Here is a 19,223-nt window from a genome sequence, read left to right as displayed (position 1 = left end):
TTCTCTGCCATCCCTAGCCGTGATAGGCTACGTAAATCTTTACGTAGCCTATCATGTTTTTTTGTTTTTTTTACTTGGAAATAGCAGCGGCGGCAGCCGGTCAGAAGACCGGCCGCCGCCAGAGCCGCCGCCACCGCCAGGAAGATCCGCCTAAGGTAAGTCCCATCCCGGGGGGGGCGGGGGGCCATTCCGCCACCGATTTTGGGGGACCGAATGCACTGGCATTCGGCCTCCCCGAGATCCGTGACAGAACTTTCGTACATCTCTAGCACAAGCCAGGTTCTAAGGATGGAAGCAAAGGTGTATATTGCCGGGCGAGGCCCTTACCTTGGTAAGAGAAACAGTGGGACTCCTCACTGTCAGTGGCCTGGTTTGCACGATCCTGGTGTAGCTGACAAGCCCTGGTGGCATGCTGACCCGGCCGGGCGCGCCATTCCCGTTGCCCTAACTGGCCTCGCTTGCTGCGCTGTCCGAACCCAGGCAGCAGGGCTTGTCTGAGGGGGCAGCAACCCTCACAGGACCCATGGGCTGTTGTTTGGTCATTTGGGGGTCCCTCCCCTCCCTGCGGCTTGTTAACCATGCCGTGATTGTGGGAACCGGCTCACTGAATGTGCGGTCACGCTCCTGCGCCCCAGTCCTGAGGGAGGAGGGCTTGCAGGGCTCCAGGGCTTACTCAGGCTTCCGCTTCCTGGAAGGAGGGCACTGGAGATTTGTGCCGTTTCTCTTATGAAGGTTTATTTGCCCTGCGCTCAGGACGAAGGCCTCCAGCATCACAGCTCCAAGCAATCCCTGCTCCCTCTCAGCTGCCCAGCGATCGTCTCCAAGACCATTTCCAATCCCTCCTTTTGCCTTCGAATCCCCCTTCCCCCAGATTCACGCCCTCCTATCCCCTCAGGCCTTGTAGAGCAGAGGTTACCAGTTCAAGACGACCTTTGGGTAACTTGCCCAAAAGGCAGCCTCAGGGAGAATCCTCAGTCTGTTCCTGCTCAGCAGCACTGAATTGTAAGGGATCTCTGGAGGCAACATAGACTGACCCCAGATGCATAACAGTATGATGACGATATGACAGAGCTTTTCTTTGGCAGTGGGTCATCTCTGAGATACTGGCACATCTTCTCCTTCCTGTTGGCCATTCATGAGATTAACCGGAATCCAGGGCTCTTGCCCAACGTCACCCTAGGCTACAACCTCTATGAGAATTATTTCGATGGGAGAGTCACATCCGATGCCATGATTGATCTGCTTGCTGGTGGAGAAAGCAATGTTCCAAACTACAGCTGTGGGAGGCGGAATAACCTGTTGGTTGTTTTTGAAGGGGCCGACGCTGAAATCTCCAGCCACATTTCGGCCATGTCAGGCATCTACAAAATCCCCCAGGTAGGAACTGGAGTGCAAAGGAAGTGGGGGTGGGGGGAGGAGAGAGGAAGCACTGCACAATTTTAGCCTCATTGAGGATTAAAAGAGAGTTATTGAGACAGGAGACAACTCACTTTGGAAGGCCAGTTCTCAACGTTCCACCACTTGCATTCACTTTCATATGAGTAGAGCCTTCAGCAGGATCGGGGCCATGCAGGGGGCAGCATTCTACTGCATTCAAGTGTAGACGCCCCCTGCAGACCTTTCTGTTCAACCCTGCAAAGTCAGGAGCAGGGAGGAGGGGCGTTACGGGCGGGGTGGTGTTCATAGCTCCCTTTCCCCTTACACTGGTGGTAGGGATGTATGAAAATCACTTACCTGTTTGCGGATTATGCTGATGGGGGGGAGGCGTCTGTTCCTCCCCCCCCCGGAATCCTCCTTGGCCAGCTGTGCTCTGCAGCGGCTCCACGGAGCAGCCGGCCAGGCCCAGCCAGGCCAGAGCCGTCTGCAGCCGGATTTCCAGCCACGGAGGTCTCGGGGGGTGGGGGAAACCGTGTACGCAAATGGCGGCGGCTACAGCCGCCGCCATTTGCGTTCCTTATTTTTGACGTCTTAATCTACGTAAATATTTATGTAGACTAAGACAGCGAAAATAAGGGGAATGCAAATAGACGTAGTGGATGCAATTTGCGTTCCCCTTATTTTCGCTGTCTTAGTCTACGTAATTATTTACGTAGACTAAGATGGCCCAAAATAAGGAACGCAAATGGCGGCAGCCGTAGCCACCACCATTTGCGTACGCTTTTTTTTTTTTTTTTACCCAGACGTTTTAGGCTACGTAAAAACTTACATAGCCTATCACGGGGGTGTAAAAAAACAAAGCAAAAAACCTGCAAATGGCGGCGGCTGCCGCCGCCTGGAAGATCTGCCCCAGGTAAGTCTCGTTCTCGGGGGATCCGCGGGGGGGGCGGGGGGGCAGGCAGTTCCGTCACAGATTTCGGGGGGCCGAATGCACTGGCATTCAGCCTCCCCGAGATCCATGGCGGAATTCTCTGCCATCCCTAACTGGTGGGGATTTCTGGTTCAGGCTGATTCGTTCAGGGGAATGACCTAGGGCTTCTCCACATGTGGAAAAATCCCTCAGCCTTACCGGGGCTTTCTGCTCCCAGTGCTGTGGCATGAGTAGGCTGGGCTCCTTTAGGCGAGGGACACGTGAGGTGGAATTGAAAACGCCCTTTCTCAGCAGCCTAACCGGGGCTTTCTATATCCTCAATGGAACAGCACCATCTAGTGGCTGAATTATAGCACTATGCCGGCGTTACACACCGGCGATATCCTGGGCGTTAGAAAGTATTCCAGCTTATCTCTGATTTTTTTGAAAGCAGAATAAACAGGGAAAAGTGTGGGAGATGTCCTGCAGGTTGTGTCAAGGACCTGCAAACTTGCATGAGTGGCCAATCATGAGCGTGCGATAAATCGCTTGTGTACAGGCATCCCTAATAATGAGTTCCCACATCTACATATGCCTTCCCCATCACCATGACACCAGTGCCTTGGGGATGGCCATGGGGACAGGGCTGGACCTCGCAGAAACAGTCCCCTGGGCAAGGAAGCCCATCGGCGTGCCCACTCTTCAACGTACAGCTAGCTCTTCACGCGAATTACAGTGCTTCCAGCGTTCGTTCGGTTTCTGCCTTTGTAGTGCTTACGGTGCTTGGTAGTGTCACCGATAAGAGGTATGCTTTAACTTACATGAACGTGCACATTACATACGTGTCAACCAAGCACACACATGAAGGATCTTTGGAGGTGAACTCTGGGCGCTTAGGAAAACCTGAAACCCCCAAGCTGAGACAGTCGGAGACCACAGACAAGGTCCTCGACAGTAATTCCATCTTTTATTAAAGAAGAATTTAAAATGAATTACAATCACACATCAGGGGAATCAGAATCATACATCCCAAAGTCATTAAAACTGAGAAGGTCAAAGGATAATCTGTTCAAAATCCAGCAATAAGGAAGGGGTACAGTGGGAGACACAGGAAGTTGTGTGGATGTGTTTAAAAGGGGTGAGGCTGGTGTGGCACTCGGAGAGAACAGTTTTAGTTTAAGAACGGAGCCAAAAGACAGCAGGTAACGTTTAAATGAAAATTAGCCTGTGAAGGGGGAGGCAAATCTCAGCCTAAAACGGGCGATCATGAGTCCCTTTCTCGCTGGTGGATGTGTGTGCGCGTAGCTGATTGTTGGGGAGGGGGAGGAAAAGGGGGAGGGGGAGGAAGGAAAGAGGTTTCAGCCTGGGATCATGCGGATGGGGTGGAACCAACTGTTTTTGGAATTGCGAGATTGTTTTTCGGCGGGGGGGGGGTTCAAGCAAATGCAGGGGATTTGGAAGGAGGTGGGTGGAGAGGCTTAAAAGAGAAACGGGAACCTTAAAGCCAAAGGTTTGGGGGGTTGGGGATGGGGCGGGAGGAAATATTAAGGGAAAGGGAGAAGGAGAATAATTGGAGTGTGGACTAATTGGAAGAGAAATGCAAAGGTTTGCCTCTTCGACGTATCTACTGACTTGTGAAGTTATGTTATGTTGGGCTCCTTCTCTAACGGGGGAGAAACTGAGAGAAGGAAGGGGGTTGCTATTCCCAGCAGTGAGTGTGCGGGGTCTTCACGGCACTTGCTATTCTGCTTTTCTCCAAGCGCAAGAAAACATTGGCTATTTGCTTTTCAAAAGTTTCATCCTCGTCTTCTCCTTGATTGGGTGACTCCGACCACCAGGTTCCTTTTATTCTTTGCTCCATTTATTTGAACCCAGATGCTCTCGATGGGGCTACCAAGCTCATCCCCCTGTATTTCTGTGCAGAGCTTTGTATCTTCCACATATAGAGCAAGCCCACCTCCCTTTCTGTTCCTCCTGTTCTTTTTGAACAAGTTCTATCCTTCACTTGCTGTATTCCAGTCATGGGAGTCATCCCACCAAGTCTCAGTTGCACCTATCAAGTCATAATTTCCTGCCTGTATTTAAGAGTTCAGGTTCGTTCTGTTTGTTTCCCGTACTCTGGGCATTAGCGTATAGACGTCGAAGACCATGTGCTTCATAGTCTGGCTTCCTTCCTACATGTGTCTGAAGACTATTATTGGGCACTATTAGAGCTGTTCTCTCTGTTGCAGTGCATGACCCTTTGTCCATCGTTACCCCAACTTTGTGTCTCCCTTCCCCGTAGGATTCAGTTGAAAGCCCTCCTGATGAAGTTCTTCATGCTGTGGTCAAACACATTCTTCCCAGCCAACCTTTGTGAGGTGCAACCCATCCCTTGCCAACAGCCCATCTTCCAGGAAGTATAGCCCGTGTTCCCAGAATGCAAATCTCTCTCATCGGCACCGCCTTCATAGCCAGTCATTCACCCGGAGTATTTTCCTTTCCCTTTCTATCCCTCTTCTAACTACTAGAAGGATGGATGAGAAAACTATCTGGGCCCCAAAGTTCTTGAGTTTCCCTCCCAAAGCTTCAAAGTCTGACGTGATTTCTTCGTAGCTCCGCTTGGTGGTATCACATTTGTTCCCACATGGAGGAGAAGAAAGCCCTGCCAGTGGGCTTTATGAGTGCAGGCAATCCTTCAGTCACGTCTCTAATCTGCCCTCCCAGGAGACAGCATACCTGGCGAGTCCACGGGCCTTTGTGACATACCTGGTTCCGATCCCATGCAGCAAGGAGTCTCCCATTGCTACTACTCTTCTCTTCTTGTTGTTGTAGGCCTTGGTTTCATCGCCTCTGCTTGACTGACCTTCAGCCTCTTGCTCGCTCTCCTGCGGGGTCCCCTGTGATTCTTCCTCTGCTGGCTGTGCTCCAGTCTCATCCTCAAGTCCCTGGAATCGGTTCCACAGCTCCACTGCTGCCACTGGTGCAGAGGGGCTTCTAATGCTTCTGCTCCTAACCGTCAGCCTTTTCCAAGGAGTATCCTCTACTGCATTTTTCCTCACCTCAGCAGTTTCCTCTTCTGTTTGCAACCTTCTTAAAGCGCGGCGCCCAGAACTGGACACAGGGCTCCGGATGAGGCCTAACCAGTGTGAGGGGAGGGGAACTAGGACTTCCTGGGATTTGGAAGCTTGACTTCTATTAAGGCAGCCCCACGTAGCATCTGCCTTTGTGGGGCTGCAAAACTCATTTGAGACTTGGAGACCAGACAGAGGTGGGGTGGCCTGGTCCACACTCCTAGGGGGGGACTCACAGGGAGTGCAACGCGCCTCCCTCAGCAGAGCACAGAAAGAACGACTGCAGCGCAAAGGGCCCTTGTGGAGGCGGGGGTGTTCTCCCTCCCCACCCACCCACTTCAGCCAGACACACATGAGCAAGACAGGAATTTTACTAGTTCTGGGCGTGCATTGATGGTACTCATGAAATGCATTGCAGCAGGAGTTCTCTAAAGCAAGATGAGCTGAGAGGTCGTAACTTAGATAAAATTCATGCCTACTGATTAAGAATCTCAGATTAACAAAATGTGGATCTTTCCCCCAAACACAAAACACAACACCAATCTCTTCTTTTCCTCTCTAGGTCAGTTACAGCTTGGTTTCTCACTTTCTTAATGATAAAACGCAGTTCCCTTTTGTCTCCCGGATGGTCCCCAAAGAAGAAACCCAGTACCTGGGCATTGTCCGACTGCTCCTGCATTTCGGATGGACCTGGATCGGTCCCCAGTTATGGGAACTCTGGGGGAAAGTGACCATGTTATACTTGAGTTCTTGGTTCTAAAGCCAGTGTGGTGTAGTGGCAAAAGTGTTGGATTAGGAACTGGGAGATCTGGGTTCTAGTCCCCACTCGGCCATGGAAGCTCACTGGGTGACTTTGGGCCAGTCACAGACTCTCAGCCCAACCCACCTCACAGAGTTGTTGTTGTGAGGATAAAATGGAGAGGAGGATGATAATGTAAGCCGCCTTGGGTTCCTTGCAAGAGGAAAAAAGGCGGGGTATAAATGCAATCAATCAATCAATCAAACAAGATCAAACCAGTCCGTACTCCAGGAAATAAAGCCAGGCTGCTCAATTGAGGGGATGATATTAAAGGCAAAACTGAAGTATTGGCCACATAATGAGAAGACAGGACACCCCGGAGAAGATGCTGATGCTAGGGAAAGTGGAAGGCAAAAGGAAGAAGGGCCGACCAAGGGCAAGGTGAATGGATGACATTCTGGAGGTGATGGGCTCGACCTTGGGTGAGCTGGGGGTGGCGACGGCCGACAGGAAGCTCTGGCGTGGGCTGGTCCATGAAGTCACGAAGAGTCGGAAGCGACTGAGCGAATAAACAAAAAAACATTTATGAAAACTAGCCTGTGAAGGGGGAGGCAAATCTCAGCCTAAAACGGGCGATCATGAGTCCCTTTCTCGCTCGTGGATGTGTGTGTGCATAGCTGATTGTTGGGGAGGGGGAGGAAAAAGGGGAGGAGGAGGAAGGAAAGAGGTTTCAGCCTGGGATCATACGAATGGGGTGGAACCAACTGTTTTTGGAATTGTGAGATTGTTTTTCGGCGGTGGGGGGGGGGAGGTTAGAGCAAATGCAGGGGATTTGGAAGGAGGTGGCTGGAGAGGCTTAAAAGAGAAACAGGAACCTTAAAGCCAGAGGTTCAGAGGGTTGGGGATGAGGCAGGAGGAAATATTAAGGAAAAGGGAGAAAAGGAGAATAATTGAAGTATGGACTAATTAGAAGAGAAATGCAAAGGTTTGCCTCTTCGTATCTACTGACTTGTGAAGTTATGGGAGTCTGTTGGGCTCCTTCTCTAACAGGAGGGGGAAACTGAGAGAAGGAAGGGGGTTGCTTTTTCCAGCAGTGAGTGTGAGGGGTCTTCACGGCACTTGCTATTCTGCTTTTCTCCAAGCGCAAGAAAACCAGGCCCCTTCCAGATACAGGCCCTTTCTCTCCCCAAAGAGCAGAATTTGGGGGGTGCTTTGTAGCATCTCACGAAAGTAAACCATGCTCTGCTAGTTTTTATCTAGAACGAACGACATCATCCTAGAAACTGAAAAAGAAACGTCCTTCAGAGCTAATTAGTGGAAGTTCATTTCTGTGGTTAGGACCCAAAGTGTAGAACTCTGAAAAGAAGACGTTGGACACTGTTTTCTTCCAGTCGGAGACAGCTCTATATCTGGGGCGAATGGGGCAGGGACCCCACCTGTCCCCCTCCCAGAGAGAAACTCCCACAAGCAGGCACGTTTGCTCCAATGCGCAGCGTGCAACTTCCGCGTGCCGCCCAAGTGCGTCCTCCCCTGTTATCCTCCAGTGGTTTCAGTGGACCACTGGGCGTCTACCCTGCCTCTGCCCCACCAGCCAAATGGGCAGCCAGCGCCACTGCTTTCCACCTGTCAACCCCGCTCGCCTCAGAAGGTACACTCCACAAACGCCGAGCTCAGGCAGGCGCCCCCTTCAGGTCGGCTCCCAGGGGGAGCACCCAGCACACCCATTCCAAAGGCCAGGCCTGGATGAGGCTCGCTCTCATTGCTCCAGACACCGACAATGGGGGAAGCCCACAAGGGCCTTCATGCTTCTGGTCGTGAGCAACGGGCTCTCTGGCATTCCCCAAAAGACTTTCACAAGAACCTGTATGCCACAGGTTGTTCCCAAGAGAATAATCTGAGACCTGGAGACAAGACGGAGGTGGGGTGGCCTGATCCCCACGGATAGGGACCCCACAGGGTGTGCAACGCACCTCTTTCAGCAGAGCACAGAATGAATGACTGCAATGCAAAGGGTCCTTGTGGAGGCGGGGGTGTTCTCCCTCCCCACACCCATCCACCTCAGCAATACACATGGGTAAGGCACACATTTTATTAGTTCTGTGTGTTTATTTGTAGTATTCATAAAATGCATTGCAGCAGAACTTCTCAGGGCAGTATTACAGAATACAACAAAATGAGTTAAGGGATCGTAAATTAAATAAAATTCATACCTACTGATTAAGAATCTCAGATTAACAAAATGCAGATCTTTCCCCCAAACATAAAACGCAACACCAATCTCTCCTTTTCCTCTCTAGATTAGTTACGGCTTGGTTTCTCACTTTCTTGACGATAAAACACAGTTCCCTTTTGTCTACCGGATGGTCCCCAAAGAAGAAACCCAGTACCGGGGCATTGTCCGACTGCTCCTGCATTTCGGATGGACCTGGATCGGTCTCTTCACTTCAGACAGTGAAAACGGAGAGAGGTTCGCAAGCAGCTTGACTTCTTTACTCACCAGGAAGAGCGTCTGTGTCGCCTTCTTGAAAACACTGTACAAGCAGCCTATATTGTCGTTGTTCCAAAGTGAACCATCGGACAAGTGGAGACAAGTCCATGTATTTGTTTGCTATGCAGACTCTCACTTCGACTTTGATCCAGTTATTGACCTACAAAAGATAATTGAAAGGGAACTCAAACCAACTGTGGGGAAAATCTGGATCACCACAGCTGTGGAAGACAGCAACTTGATCTTGAGTTTTGTTACATTCCGTTACATCCTTGGCTCTTTCTCCTTAGCAAAGACAAACAGGTGGACAAAATATGACTACCTCAAACCATTTTCTGAACATCTTGATGATTTGTTTTACGAGAAAGGATTTCAGTGTTCCTATTTGAAGCATGCGTTGTCCGTGAGAGGCTGGACGAGGTGCAGAGAGGGAGAGAAAGTGGAGACGCTGCCCCAGGAGGAGCTTGAGAGGATCCTGTCCCAGGACAGCTACAGCACTTACGACATGGTCCAGCTGGTGGCGCATGCCTTAAATGCTGCGCACTCATCCGGATCCAAGTGGATGGCAAGGCTGGGTGGTGGCAAGGCAGAGGTTCAAAGGCTACAGCCATGGCAGGTATTTCCTCCCCGCCCCCAGTCAGCTTCAGTTTAAGCTACAGTCAAGGCCATAGAATCATAGAAATGCCCCCCCCACCCAAATTGCCCAGCTAGGACAGGGCATGGTCAGCAGCCACAGAATAGTGACTGACTGTGTGGGGTGGAGGCAGGAAAAGTGTGTGTGTGGGAAAACGGGACTGTGTCTTCTGGAGGAGGGCATGTCTGATGGACTAGAAGAGTGAAGAGGAGCACAGCCACACTGAAACTTTCTGTTGCGGGTCAGAGTAACTCACGATTGGCCCTGTTGTCTGGGGCTTATGACTGTTGCAGTCTAAAACATCTGGAGGGCACCAAGTTGTCCCCCTGTTCATTTAAGAACCTGAGAATTGGCGTCCGTAAACAGTGTCGAAATCTGTCGTGTCAAGGGGCCCACCTCACCTTGCCTCATGTAGGACACGATTCTGCTTTGTGTTTTCTTTGTCACTCTAGTTCCACACTTTCTCAAGAGAAATCCAGTTTTGGAACAATTCCATGAGCGGCCTGTATGAGGATGAGACTGGCAAGCTGGCAGCCGACTTTGATATTGTGAACTGGGTGCGGTTTCCCAACAACACTCCTGGTAGAGTGAAAATTGGGAGAATAGAGAGACAGGCGTCCCCTGGCCTGAAGTTCACCATTAACCCGGAAGCCATTGTGTGGCCCTCAGGGTTTAATAAGGTAGGAGAAATAATGTTTTTAAATTGCACCAGCCCTCTGATAATCCTTCCTTTGCCCTCTGTGAAGAAGTCTGCTTTAATTTACATGGATGTGCGTATTATACACATATACACCAAACATATACATGAGAGATCTTTTGGCATTGAACTTAGGAAAACATGAAACCCCCTCAAAAGCTGAGATAGTCAAATAACATAACATGGTCCCTGAAAGCAATTCTTTGTTTTATTAAAGAAGTATTTAAAATGAATCCTAGATTCCTAGAATAGTAGGGTTGGAAGGGGCCTACAAGGCCATCGCGTCCAACCCCATACTCAATGCAGTAATCCAAGTCAGAGCATCCCTGACAGATGGCTGTCCAGCCTTGTCCTGAATGCCTCCAGTGTGGGAGAGCCCACCACCTCCCTAGGTCATTGGCTCCATTGTCATATTGTGTCAGGGTGGACACTGAGCCCATAGAATCCCAGAGTAGTTCTGATTCTGAGGAAGAGGAGTCGCTCCTGGGAGAGGATCGCGCTCCTCTTTCCCAGGGCCCACAGCTGACGGAGATTCCTCCCACCAGCATTCCTAGATTAGAAAGCAGTCCAGGGAGTGACCGAGCACAGATAGCAGACTTGGTGGTTGCGCGACGCAGATGCAGAGAGCGGCGCCAGATGGAGGGCGCGGAAAGGAGGCGTAGTGCCCGGTTGGCGCGCAAGCAAAGGCTGCGCCCAGAGGCTCCAAGGGAAAAGGGGAGGGACTCTCCCTAGTCCTTAAGTTCAGGGGTCTGCCAGTAATTCCCTTTCAAACGGGGACCAACTGTTTCAACTTAGGGCGTAGGTACTCTGCTGCTCAGATCTAGTTGCTACCTGTACAGTTGTTAAGTTGTAAAAGAAGAATAAAGCTTTGAAAGGAATTCCTTTGTCTGTGTCTGGACTTGGCTACTGGATTAGACTGATAGAGGCCTCCAAGGAGCCCTTGACATATTGGTCTAACTGTCAGGAAGTTTTTCCTGATGTTCAGCCGGAATCTGGCGTCCTGTCACTTGAGCCCATGATTCCGTGTCCTGCACTCTGGGATGATGGAGAAGAGATCCTGGCCTTCCTCTCTGGGAAAACCTTTCAAGTACTTGAAGAGCGCTGTCATCTCTCCCCTCTGTCTTCTCTTCTCCAGGCTAAACGTGCCCAGTTCTCTCAGTCTCTCCTCACAGGGCTTTGTTTCCAGGCCCCTGATCATCTTCGTTGCCCTCCTCTGAACCCTCTCCAGTTTGTCTGCATCCTTCTAAAAATGTGGTGCCCAATCAAGCTCAGGGGAGTTCAAACCATCCATACAGCAGAGGAATCACAGGTATACATTGATGCTGACTGGGTTCGCATGACACACTAAGCCATGATGGTTTATTTTCCAGAAAATCCCATGATGGGTTAGCATGCTGTCGATGGGATGTCTGTCCCCCATCCCCCCGTGGTGGTTTGCTTCCCCCCAACAGCCCACCCAGAGGACCCATGGTCTGCAGTGGTGGTTATTCCCTGCACCCTTTTCTGGACAGAGATAGCCTAGCTACAGTTATCCATGCTCTGATAACCTGTTGTCTGGATTACTACCATGCATTAGACATGGGGCTGCCTTTGAGAATGGTCTAGAAACTTCAGCTTGTCCAAAACAGGGCAGCAAGATTGTGGACAGGGGCTGGCCAATGAGATCACATTAAGCCAGTACTTTTCCAGCTGCACTGGCTACCAGTCCACCTCTGGGCCCGATTCAAAGTGCTGGTATTAACATTCAAAGTCCTCAATGGCTTGGGGCCAGGTCAACTGAAGGATCACCTCCTCCCATATGCGCCTGCCCAGACCCTAAGATCATCCTCGGGGTCCTCCTGCATGAACCCCGGCCAAAGGAAGTGAGGCGGGTGGCTACCAGGAAGAGGGCCTTTTCTGCTGTGGCACCCTGGCTGTGGAATGAGCTCCTTAGAGAGGTTCTCCTGGCAGCTATGTTGTGCTCCTTCCAGTGCCAGGTGAAGACCTTTTTATTCTTCCAGTGTTGTAGCTTCCTCATCTTTTAGCTCTGGTGTTTTAAATCTGTATTTCAAATTTCTGCGTTGCTGCTAGGTTTTATTCTGGTTGTACTGTTATACTGTGATTTTAAGCTTTCATATTTCATTTTGTTTTATGCTGCACTCTGTGGTTTTAATTTTTATGAACCGCCCACAGCGCTTTGGCTATCGGGTGGTATAGAAGTGGAAAAAAATATAAATCCATACCTACGGTGGGTTCGTGTGTTGTCTGTCACGCCAGAGTGGGTTATGGAGATTGCCTACAGAGCTGCTTGGCTAGAGCGGAAAGAAATGCTGCCGCTGTTCTGCTCCTCTCAGACGATCTCTACTCTCGCCGTGAAGGAAGTGGGACACCTGCCCGGCTGGGCGGGACGACTCCAGCAGGAGGAGGGGCGCCGGCAGGTGAATGAGCTGCTGTGTGTCGCTTGGGTGCCTGACTGTCTGTCACCCGCCGTGGGCTAGTGTGACGTGTGGACCCAGCCACTGAGAAGTGCTAAAAGATCACACACGTTTAAAAGTCTGTAGTAGTGCTAGCTGCAAGGGGATACATTGAAGAGTGTGTGTGTGTGTGTGTGTGTGTGTGTGTGTGTAGCTCATCATTGAGAAGGGAGAAGGTGGGAGGGAAAGAGGTTTTAGCCTGGGATCATTTGAATGGGAGAGAAACAGACTGTTCTGGTGACTGTGAGAGTGTTTTGGAGGGGGGTGGAGCAAATGCTGGGATCCGGGAAGCAGAGCAGAATGGAGACCCAATGCCAAGGGGTTTTGGAGTTTGGGATGGGGTGGAATATTGCAGGAAAGGGAGAAAAAGGGAATAGTTACAGAATGGACCAATTGCAGGGAGATGATGGTGATGATTGATGATGATGATAATAATAACACTAATAATTGTTATTATCACTTCTATACCGCCCAATAGCCAAAGCCCTCTGGGGGGGGTTACAAAGATTAGAAGTTACAAAAACAGAAGTTAATGCAAATATTTACCTCTCCATATCTGCTGGCCTGTGAAGTGATGGGGAGCTCTACTGAGCTCCTTCTCTGGAAAAGAAGGGGAGACAGAGAGAAGGAAGGGGGGGTTGCTCTTTCGAACAGCAAGTGTGAGGGGTCTTCCTGAATGGGAGTCAAATCCAGGGATTAGGGTTGCTCTTTTTATCCCTCCTTAATATAGAAGAGTTTACATGATGCGGTCAACTTCCAGGATGTCTCCTGCACTTTCCCCTGTTTATTGCGCTTTCAAAATATTGGAGATAATGCGAAATGGGACATTATTCCGATCTATCTGCTGTGTGAAATGCTGGCATAGCACTATAATGTGCTATATTGACACCGCCATCTAGTGGCTGCAAATTGAAACACACAGAAACATATAAAACTTGCTGAGGAAGGACTTTCCTCGATTCAGACCATGTGTTCGTCATGTAAAGGAGCCCATCGTAATCTTGCAAAGAAACTGAAAGCAGAAAGCCCCAGTAAGGATGCCGGTTTTTTGCTTCATGTAGAGAAGCTCAGCCAGAGGGCCAAATTCAATTTTGGAGAAGGTCGGGGGGAGGGAGAAGATTCCAGAGGTGTGTGGGGGGAAAAGGCCAAAGGGGCTGGGCCAAATGAAAAGGAACATGATGAAAATACCCCAAATACCAGCATATTTTACCTTCAAGTTCTTACTACCAGGAACTAAGCATTAGGAGAGCATTTCCAACTGTTCGAACGGGGAAAATCTGCACCAATGCCAGGAAGCCACCAACCAGTAGTTGGGGAAATGTGGGTGGGTCCATCTGGGCCCCCCGAGAAGTCTGGATTGGATCCGAGGTGGGCTGGATATAGCTCCTGGGCATGAGGTTCCACATTCCCACATCCCTGCTATACACACTTCCATGGGAGTAAATCCCATTGAACTCAATCAGGCTTCCTTCTAAGCAGACATGTAGACAGTTGCAGAGACAGTTTCACACCCAGGGCCTTGGTCAGCAGCTCCGTCTCAAAGAGGTCATGATATTTCATTGTATTGGTTTCATATCTATACTGCCCGATAGCCAAAAGTCTCTGGGCAGTTCAACAGCAGCCCTTCCAGTGACTGTGTACCACTAGGAGCTGCGTGTCTATGAGCACCCTAGAATCTACTTCTATAGCCTAGGGTACCCCGAAAACCTTTTCTTGATGCACCTTATCTTGTTGATGTTCAGACCACGCCTCGCTCCAGGTGCTCCGAAAGCTGCCGCCCCGGATACGCCAAGGCGGTGAAACGAGGAGAGCCGTTTTGCTGCTATGTTTGCACTCCGTGTGCAGAAGGGACCATCTCCACTCAGGAAGGTACGTTGCCCATTCAACTCTAAGCCAGGCTAAGATACAACATGCCTCATAACCACATCTTGTTTGGGGGGGGGGGCAGGGAATGCATTCTTATCCCTCCCTCAGCGATTGTGAGAACATAAACTAGGGATGTACGAAAGTCACTTACCTTTTCGCAGATTCTGTTCATGGGGGGGGGAGGCGTTCCATCCCTCCCCCCGGAATCCTCGATGGCTGGCTCTGCTCCATGGCGGCTCTGTGGAGCAGCCGGCCAGGCCCAGGCCAGGGCCGTCCGCAGCCGGATTTCCAGCCACAGAGGGCTCTGGGTAAAAACAAAAACAAAAACATGTACGCAAATGGCGGCGGCTACGGCTGCCACCATTTGCGTTCCTTATTTTTCGCCGTCTTAGTCTACGTAAATATTTACGTAGACTAAGATGAAGAAAAGAAAGGGGAATGCAAATAGCGTACTGGGTGCTATTTGCGTTCCTCTTTCTTGTCTTCGTCTTGTCTACGTAAATATTTACGTAGACTAAAACGGCGAAAAATAAGGAATGCAAATGGCGGCGGCCGTAGCTGCTGCCATTTGCGTACACTTCCCCCCCCCCCCCCCAGATGTGATAGGCTACGTAAGTCTTTATGTAGCCTATCATGTCTATGGGGAAAAAAAAGAAAAAAACACAGACCGCAAATGGCAGCGGCGGCGGCAGGCGGTCAGAAGACAAGCCACTGCCGCCAAAGCCGCCGCTGGAGCCGCTGCCGTCCGAAATATCCGCCCCAGTTAAGTCTTGTCCCGGGCAGGATCCGCGGGGGGGTGGTGGCAGGCCATTCTGCGATGGATTTCGGGGGGCCAAATGCACTGGCATTTGGCCTCACCGAAATCCGTCGCAGAATTCTCTGACATCCCTAACATAAACATAACAACGTGAGAAGAGGCCCGCTGGATAAGACTCAAGGCATGGCTAGTCCAGCATCCTGTTCTCACAGTGGCCAACAAGAAGCCCCAATGGGAAACCCACAAGCAGGACAGGAGTGCAACAGAACGCTCTCACTCATCTTTCCAGCAAGTGGTCCACAGACACGTACTGCCTCCATTACTGGGGGAAATATACAGCCATCCCGGCTACTAGCCATTGATAATGAGGGCTGCAGTTGGGAGCTCAGAGAGAACAGGGAAGCCTGAGGGCAACTGGAGATGTCAAAATCCCTGCTTTGAAATAGGCCCTGGTGTTTTGACCCAGTGCGTCTCCCCGCCACTAGTCTGTTAGATAGATAAGACATGGGGAAGGTGCCTGTGCTGAGTTGGGCTTCCTGACTCTGCACTGAAGAGGAGGAAGAAGCCAGTTCCCCTGTCCTCTGAGTACGGTGGGGCGAGGATATAACCCACATGGATGGGATGTCTAACACTGGCTTTGCTTTTGCTTTCGCTGCTGCTTTTTGTTGTTGTTGTGTTATAATGTTTGGTTACAGTTATATTTTTCAGCCACCTCGAGGGCCTTTCGGGCAGGGAAGTGTTGAAACAAACAAACAAACAAACACCAATTATTGCATATAGAAGGGAAATGTGAGCAATGCTGAAGCCGCTCTTCTCCTCCTCAGATGCGGACCATTGCACCAAGTGTCCAGAGGATCAGCATCCAAACGAGGCCAGAGATTATTGTGTGTCCAAGAATATAAGCTTCCTGTCCTATGGAGAACCTTTGGGGATCATCCTGGCTTCCTTTGCCCTGTTCTTGTCCTTAATGACAGGCTTGGTGTTAGGCATCTTTATTAAGTACCTCCAAACTCCAGTCGTCAAAGCCAACAACCGGGACCTGTCCTACATTCTCCTCATCTCCCTCCTGCTTTCCTTCTTGACCTCCTTCCTGTTCATTGGCCAGCCAAGGAAAATGTCCTGCCTCCTCCGACAAACAGCCTTCAGTCTCGTCTTCTCGGTTGCTGTCTCTTCAGTGTTGGCCAAAACGATCACTGTGGTGCTGGCCTTCCTGGCCACGAAGCCAGGGAACAGGGTGAAGAGATGGCTGGGGAAGAGTTTGGCCAATGCCATTGTATTTGCCTGTTCTGCTATTCAAGCTGCCATCTGCACCATCTGGCTGGGGATCTCTCCTCCATTCCCAGACTCCAACATGCACTCCCAGCCTAGAGAGATCCTACTGCAATGCAATGATGGGTCTGATGTTATGTTTTACAGTGCTCTCAGCTACATAGGCTTCTTGGCTGGAGTCTCTTTCCTCGTGGCTTTCCTAGCCAGGAAGTTGCCTGGCGCCTTCAACGAAGCCAAGCTGATCACCTTCAGCATGCTGGTCTTTTGCAGTGTTTGGGTGTCCTTTGTACCCTCCTACCTGAGCACCAAGGGGAAATACATGGTAGCTGTGCAGGTCTTCTCTATCATGGCCTCCAGCACTGGCTTACTGGGTTGCATCTTTCTTCCCAAATGCTACATTATCATATTGAGGCCTGGTCTGAATACAAAGGAGCATCTCATCCTGAAAACTAAAGATGGCATCTGATCTTTATTCAACCCCATCAGATCAGCACCAGAACTCATAGTTCCAGTGATGGGTAACCAAACTTTCTGGAATGGATTCAGGTCCTGTTGATTTGTAGTGGCTTTTGGGGGTGAGGAAGTGCTACATGGACCCTTGGTCTGATCCCACATGGTTCTCCTGATGTTCTTACCCATGCCTCATGTCGATATCATTTGTTGCTACCTTTCATTGCCCCAGGATGGCCTTTAGACTTCAAGGCCACAGCACTGCTTGTTTGTCCTCTTTGAAACTGTGTTCTGTCTACTGAGTCAGCAAATGTCTAGTTCTTGTACCTTCCTTGGTTCCCCTTTCTATCCATGGTTTTGCCATCTTACCTTATTCTGGCTTCTTGCCAAACCTACACTATAGCTGTGCTATGGTACTTTATGATATGCCCTCTGTCCTCTACTATGGTTATATTCTAGCAATATGAATAAAAGCTGATTCATAAACAATGTATGCTTGTATATAAGGTTTTTGTACTTCCATTCTACTTCACTACACATTACATTTTTCCCTTTTGGTTTATGAAAAAGCAGGACCTTGTCTTCAAGCACCAATGAGGCCTTCCTTTGCTTGGAGACCCGAAATTCCCAGTTGGAAGCCACAGGAAGGCCACAGGGTTATCAGAACCGGAAGAGTCCCACCCACTGGCCCTGTCTTGAGACCTGTGTTTGCAGAGACAGACAGCATCCAGCTGTCATGTTTCTTCATCCTCCCCCATCACAATCAACACACTCCAGGATATCAGGCTTCTGGCTCACTACTTTATTAGTTAACAACCAGCTTCCTTACAAATGCAAATTCTAGGAAACTTTCTGACTACAATAGAAACAGCTACTCCACACAATTACGAACATCGGTAGAGGAGCTGACCTGGAAGTCAGAGAAGTTGCCAGCAGATTAAACAAGAACTTCTTAGCCAGACTAGCTTTGGAGGGATGACCCCCCTTACAGTGGCTCCCTGCTACATAGGCATTCACACATAGCCAACCCAGTGGAACATCTGAGGTCAACCTCTAACCTTTCCCGCTTCACTCTGCAATGGACCCTAGCATCCCTCAAGTCACACCCCTCACTCTCCCCCCCCCCGAAACTTGGGTTCCCATGGAGGAGGAAAGGGGGGCCTTCAAGGTGGGCCATCTGTGTGTCAAGATCTTGGGAAGAAGGCTTTGCCATATGTGAGCTCACTAGGGAGGGAGCCTCCCCTTATTCTGGCTGTTCTCATTCTGAATCTGAGCTGCTAGATATCTCCACATGCTCAGATTCATTCCTGGCATCAAGCATACCTCACACTTTTGCTTATTTACACACACGGACCCAGCTTTAGGGGTTGCTTGTAGTTAAACAGTGTGAAAGAGCTTTCTCTGACAATGTGCATAAAACCATTAATCAAGTAAGTTGATTTGAACTTCTTCTAAACTGGCTCTGGCCTGCATTTATTGCCTCTACTATGAGATGCCATGTTGCCATGCTTTAGAGTTGTGAACCTCTGGTAACCTCTAGAAAATGGACTAGAAAAATCACCTGGTCCAAATTGCTGAATAATAAGAACAACTCCGCAAGCTTCCACACTCTAGGGGGCGATAGAGAATGCGTTGCATCAAGGGCCACTTGTCTTGTTCATCGCTCTTTTTGTCTGAAGCTTGAAAGTTCCTTTTTCCAGCTTCTTCCCCTTCTTCTTCCTTCTTCCCCTTCCTCTGCAACAGATGATGCTTGCAGTTGAGAACATAAGAAGAGCCATCCTGGATCTGACCAAGTGGCCATCTTGCCCAGCCTTCTGTTCATACAGTGGCCAACCAGTTGCCCATGGGAAAACCACAAGCAGGAGATGAGTGCAACATCTCCCGTGTTCCCCAGCAATGTTCCCGTGTTCCTCATCCTGTGTTCCCCAGCAATGGGTGTACATAGGCATACTGCCTCTGATACTGGAGGTAGCATAGAAGCATCAGGACTAGAAGCCTTTGATAGCCTTATCTTGCATGAATTTGTCCAATCCCCTTTTAAAGCCATCCAAATGGGTGGCCATCGCTACGTTTTGTGGTAGTGAATTCCATAGTTTAACTGTGCGCTGTGTGAAGAAGTCCTCACTTTCCCCTGTTCTGAATCTCCCACCAATCAGCTTCATGGGATACCCCCAGGTTCTAGTGTTATGTACTTTCTCCACACCTTGGATAATTTTGTACACCTCTATGACGTCTCCCCTACCTCACCTTTTCTCTAAACTAAATAATCCTAGCTGTTGTAACCTTCCCTCACAGGGGAGTTGCTCCAGCCCATTGATGATTTTAGTTGCCCTTTCCTGCATTTCTCCCACATCACACTTGCTTCCATTGAACAGCATTTGCTATTTTGATGCCCATTCTCCCAGTTTGGAGAGATCCTTTTGGAGATGCTTGCAACCCCCCCCCCTTTTTAACAAGTGTCATCAGCAGACTTGGCCACCTCCCTCCACTGGGCAAAGTTACCATTTATTCCTACTCTCTGCTTTCTGTT

General features: G+C 49.9%; 2 protein-coding genes across 2 annotated transcripts in view; both read left to right on the top strand.

Annotated features, from left to right (window-relative positions):
- The window catches only part of LOC146356234 (uncharacterized), a 943,348-nt gene that overhangs the window by 389,950 nt on the left and 534,175 nt on the right, over positions 1-19,223 (top strand). The gene's annotated exons all lie outside the window — the stretch shown is intronic.
- Positions 1,063-16,709, top strand: LOC146356250 (vomeronasal type-2 receptor 26-like). Its single transcript, XM_084838703.1, has 5 exons — positions 1,063-1,377; positions 8,377-9,183; positions 9,654-9,881; positions 14,094-14,220; positions 15,799-16,709. The coding sequence occupies exons 1-5, from the start codon at positions 1,063-1,065 to the stop codon at positions 16,707-16,709; spliced, it is 2,388 nt and encodes a 795-aa protein (XP_084694829.1).

Source organism: Heloderma suspectum, chromosome 2 (genome assembly GCF_057233095.1).
Source record: "Heloderma suspectum isolate Gila_16-S chromosome 2, 16-S_ref, whole genome shotgun sequence".
Classification (NCBI taxonomy): Eukaryota; Metazoa; Chordata; class Lepidosauria; order Squamata; family Helodermatidae; genus Heloderma; species Heloderma suspectum.
The sequence above is the reverse complement of the archived record's forward strand: the minus strand, read 5'-3'. Positions and strand labels throughout refer to the sequence as shown.